General features: G+C 38.6%; 1 protein-coding gene across 1 annotated transcript; it reads left to right on the forward strand.

Annotated features, from left to right (window-relative positions):
* Positions 1-498: 498 nt before the first annotated feature.
* On the forward strand, positions 499-1723 carry LOC108543332 (vomeronasal type-1 receptor 48-like). Its single transcript, XM_017893768.1, is given in 2 exon segments — positions 499-516; positions 824-1723. Coding segments are annotated over 2 exon segments (918 nt in total).
* The last annotated feature ends 65 nt before the right edge of the window (positions 1724-1788 follow it).

Genomic DNA, 1788 nt, shown 5'->3' on the forward strand with positions numbered 1-1788 from the left:
TGATGATGAATAAATTGTATCAAAATGATAGATCATGAGAAAGACTCAACCTAATGTATTTTTAATTGTTTTAGTGAGTCTTTTCACATTAACATGCATTCAATTCAAGTGTACAAATACTATTCATTTTATATGCCTGACTGAAGTGGTAAATATAAAATGAGAGAACATAAAACAAGGATATGATTACCGAGATGAAGGCCAAGGTACATGAGGAATACAGGTAGTGTGCCCCTTAGACAGGCATAATTGAAAATGTATTTATTATATTCATAATAAATATATATATATTTATTTGGTTTAGAAAATAGTACAGGAGATACATTATCAAGAATTTATATAAGATGGGGTTAATCAAGAAAATGAGAGTAAAATAAAAATAATGATAATGGTAATAATTTTGAACACTGACGAAAGAACATTGATGACACAAAACTATTTTTTTCAGGTCTTCAAAATATGTTTCTTCTACGTCATTAGGATGAACACACATTTCATATGTTATCTTTGAAAAAGGCCTTTTCTTTTCTTTTTTTTTTTTTTTTTAGACGGAGTCTCGCTCTGTCGCCCAGGCTGGAGTGCAGTAGCGTGATCTCGGCTCACTGCAAGCTCTGCCTTCCGGGTTCACGCCATTCTCCTGCCTCAGCCTCCCAAGTAGCTGGGACTACAGGTGCCCACCACCACACCCAGCTTTTTGTATTTTTAGTAGAGATGGGGTTTCACTGTGTTAGCCAGGATGGTCTGGATCTTCTGACCTCATGATCCAACTGCCTCAGCCTCCCAAAGTGCTGGGATTACAGGTGTGAGCCACCGCCCGGCCAAGGTCTTCTATTTTCAAGCTGGCATTGGAATTTCAGCCAACATATTTCTTCTTCTCTGGCACATTTTTACGTTCTTTGAGTATAGCAAGCCTAAAAACCATGACCTGATCATCTGCCACTTGGCCTTTGTCCAGATAGTGATGCTAGTCATTGCAGCAAAGTTATTGTCTCCAGATATGTTTCAGTCATAGAATTTTCAGAATAACTTCAGATGTAAGGCTGTGTTCTACATATACAAGGTAATGAGGAGCCTTTCTATCTGCAACACCTCTTTCCTGAGCATGCTTCAGACCATCACCATCAGCCCCAACACCTCCTGGTTGGTGAGATTTAAACATAAAATCACAAAATACAATATGCTGGGTTTATTATTTTTTTGGTCCCTCAATTTGTCTTTCAACAGTGACATGATAATCTACATTGAAGGTTTTTCCACTATGACCCAGCTAATTCTGAATGTCAGTAAATACTGCTCATTTTTCCCAACGACTGTCATCATCAGAAGGCTGTTTGTTACTTTGTCTTTATCCAGAGATGTCTTCCTTGAAGGAATCATGCTGCTCTCAAGTGCATACATGGTGATTCTCTTGTCCAGGCATCAGAGGCGTTCCCAGCACCTTCACAGCATTAGCTTTTTATTAAGAACCTCCCCAGAGAAAAGGGCCACCAAGACCATCTTGCTGCTGGTGAGTTTCTTTGTGGTTATGTACTCACTGGACTTAATTGCCTCATCCTCCACAATGCTGTTATGGGTATTCAGCCCTGTCATCTACAGTGTCCACAAGTTTATGTTCAATGCCTATGCCACTGTCAGTCCTATGGTGCTCATCAGATCTAATAAGAGAATCATCAGTATTCTGCCAAAGGTTCACTTGAAGTGCCATCCCTTTTTAGCAAGTTAGTGATAAAATTTCCTAAAATTATTTTGCTGCCATCAATTATTTAAAACACAGAATTTGCTATCTGA

The sequence above is a fragment of the Rhinopithecus bieti genome, unplaced genomic scaffold, assembly GCF_001698545.2.
Source record: "Rhinopithecus bieti isolate Rb0 unplaced genomic scaffold, ASM169854v2 scaffold_24999, whole genome shotgun sequence".
In the NCBI taxonomy this organism is placed as follows: domain Eukaryota; kingdom Metazoa; phylum Chordata; class Mammalia; order Primates; family Cercopithecidae; genus Rhinopithecus; species Rhinopithecus bieti.